Source organism: Sphaeroforma arctica (assembly GCF_001186125.1).
Source record: "Sphaeroforma arctica JP610 unplaced genomic scaffold supercont1.4616, whole genome shotgun sequence".
Taxonomy (NCBI): Eukaryota; class Ichthyosporea; order Ichthyophonida; genus Sphaeroforma; species Sphaeroforma arctica.
The window spans coordinates 1-2,368 of NW_014035942.1; the positions used below are offsets into that span (position 1 = coordinate 1).

The following is a 2,368-nucleotide window of genomic DNA, read 5'->3' on the forward strand; positions in this document are numbered from 1 at the left end:
GTGTGTGTGTGTGTGTGTTATATATATGTAATATATATATATATGTGTGTGTGTGTGTGTTGTGTGTGTGTGTGTATTAGATACAATTATGTTGGTACTTACACATGCATACATACTTTGGACACAAAATGCTAGCCGGCCACCAGGCTCCAGTGCGTCACCTAATAGAAGAACGCATTCAGTCACAGGAATCTTGTAAAAATTCTGTCTATATTCGTGGAACTATATCTATACCATTCCACTAAAATACTCCCACAAATATAGGCACTGTCCTCTTACGAATCAAATATCATTTTTAGTATGTATCCAAACGCGTGAAAAAGTTAAACTTACCTTAGACGAGTAGCTATTCCAGCGCCAACTGTTCACCAGGATGCCCGCGATGATAAACCCAAACAGAAACATAGCCACAGTCCCGTTACTGAACTTTGGGTTGCGGTATATAGGTTGTCCATTCTTATCCTTAGCCTGGGGAGTGAAGCCCCATGCTTTCTCTTGCTCTTCTTGGGTTTTTTGCCTGCCATATAGAAATACCATGTGTGTCAATATTAGAAAGTAGTGTGGGCGTGTCGGTATATGTACAGTACGTTTATTTTATTGAATCATGAAAGGGACTTTTTATTTTTAACCCCTGTCTGATTTTTAGGATCTTTAAACGCCTTTGTTGGTTCAGCTCACAGGGCTTTAATATTGGTCAAAAATACATCTGGGGGAGTGGACACTTGAAATTTGAAAAATGAACAAATCGACATCACATACAAAGCGATACGACTGCCAAATTCACCAGTTCAATTGTGATGTGAGGAACCGTCTAATAAGAGTCAAATTGTATGTCAATGCTCAGCATTGTATAGCTGCGCATTCCTTCCCAAAACATGTCTTCAACTTCGTTGAACGCGTTGAAAGCGAACATGACCAAACGAATGTGATACTACTCATGGTGTGTCACGAACACTTGTACACGTGAGCTGCGAGGAGAAATAAATGCACTCGACACATATGGAAGAACAAAAGAAATCGCCCTTGCAAGTACACCCATACATCGTGCTCGCCGATAAACCACAACGATCTGGCTATGATTGCAGTTTTACAGACCAGCGTAGCAACAAGTCGAACCAACATACCAACTGTGCCAATAACACTTAAACATACGACTTACAAAACCACATGGGTGTATTATATACACTATGTGTGTGTATGATATGTGTTTTAATTATACCATGAACGTATGCATAAATACATATACCATATTTATAATCTTAGCAATACTGCCCGAAGCCACGTACTAGACACACGCAGAAAACACGGCCAATACACATCGTAGTCGAGCCGAGCATACTTGCGCAACCATAGACGTACCGATATCGACACCCGAGACATCACAGCGGATGTGTTTTTACAGCATATAGAGAGCACAAAAATACCTGAGTAGATACATATGATTGATAGACAATTCAGATTTATCTAGAAAACATACCGTTGTTGATATGTTTGATTCGATGCCCCGGCGGTGGAGTAGGTCCTAAAAATTGGGTTGAGAGAGACCGCTACCGGTTATTTTGATTGGACTTGTGAGCACCATTTAAGTTGGTGTGTGATACACATAGTATATGACGCATATGGTTGGTACAGGATACACATAATGTGCGTCCACGCATGCGCGTTTGTATGCTTACACGCCCGAAGATATACTTGGGCCATGAGTAGTCAAGCAGGCCTGGCTATATTCGTAAAAGAACAATAACCAGTCACGAACAAAATATATTTTGTCCACAACCAGACCATCCTATTATCATGCAAGCCTAGATTTAGCCTTATACCAGATATAAATACATACACAAAACCACGACTGTAGTATAAAATATGCGTGTGTGTCTGTGTCTGTGTGTGTGTGTGTATAACGCGAATGTGTTGTACGTACATATATATGAAACTCAACGTACTTGCTTCCCGGATTTTTCAGTGAATTATCATAGTCTCGTCGCTGTACAGGATCTTTCAACACATTGTAGGCTTGCGACATTTTTCGAAATTTCTCTTCATGATGTGGTGCGCTGAAGATAACATTATTAATCAATGGAAATGAATACGAAATTTTCAATGGCAAGTGAATGCACTCGTATAGGATCAAAGATGTACATCTGCACAATAAAACTGAAATCAAAATTAACTGTCACATCTGGACATACCATCAAATAAAATACATTTGAAGCCAGAAAACAGAGATAGAGATCCTGCAATAACTTCTCAACCATTTAATAAATACAAACTAGGTAACATTGTCGTGCAATCACGGGGAAAGAATACATATATATAGAAATATATATATGTATATATATATATGTAAATAAATATATAAAATATATAT

The 2,368-nt window shown here is 38.7% G+C and overlaps 1 protein-coding gene across 1 annotated transcript; it reads right to left on the reverse strand.

Annotated features, from left to right (window-relative positions):
• Nucleotides 1–333: 333 nt before the first annotated feature.
• Nucleotides 334–517, reverse strand: SARC_14430 (hypothetical protein; the record flags this gene model as incomplete). The annotated part of the gene is made up of 1 exon (XM_014291435.1): nucleotides 334–517. A coding segment is annotated over one exon (184 nt), but the record flags the coding sequence as incomplete, so codon positions are not given.
• Between the last annotated feature and the right edge of the window lie 1,851 nt (nucleotides 518–2,368).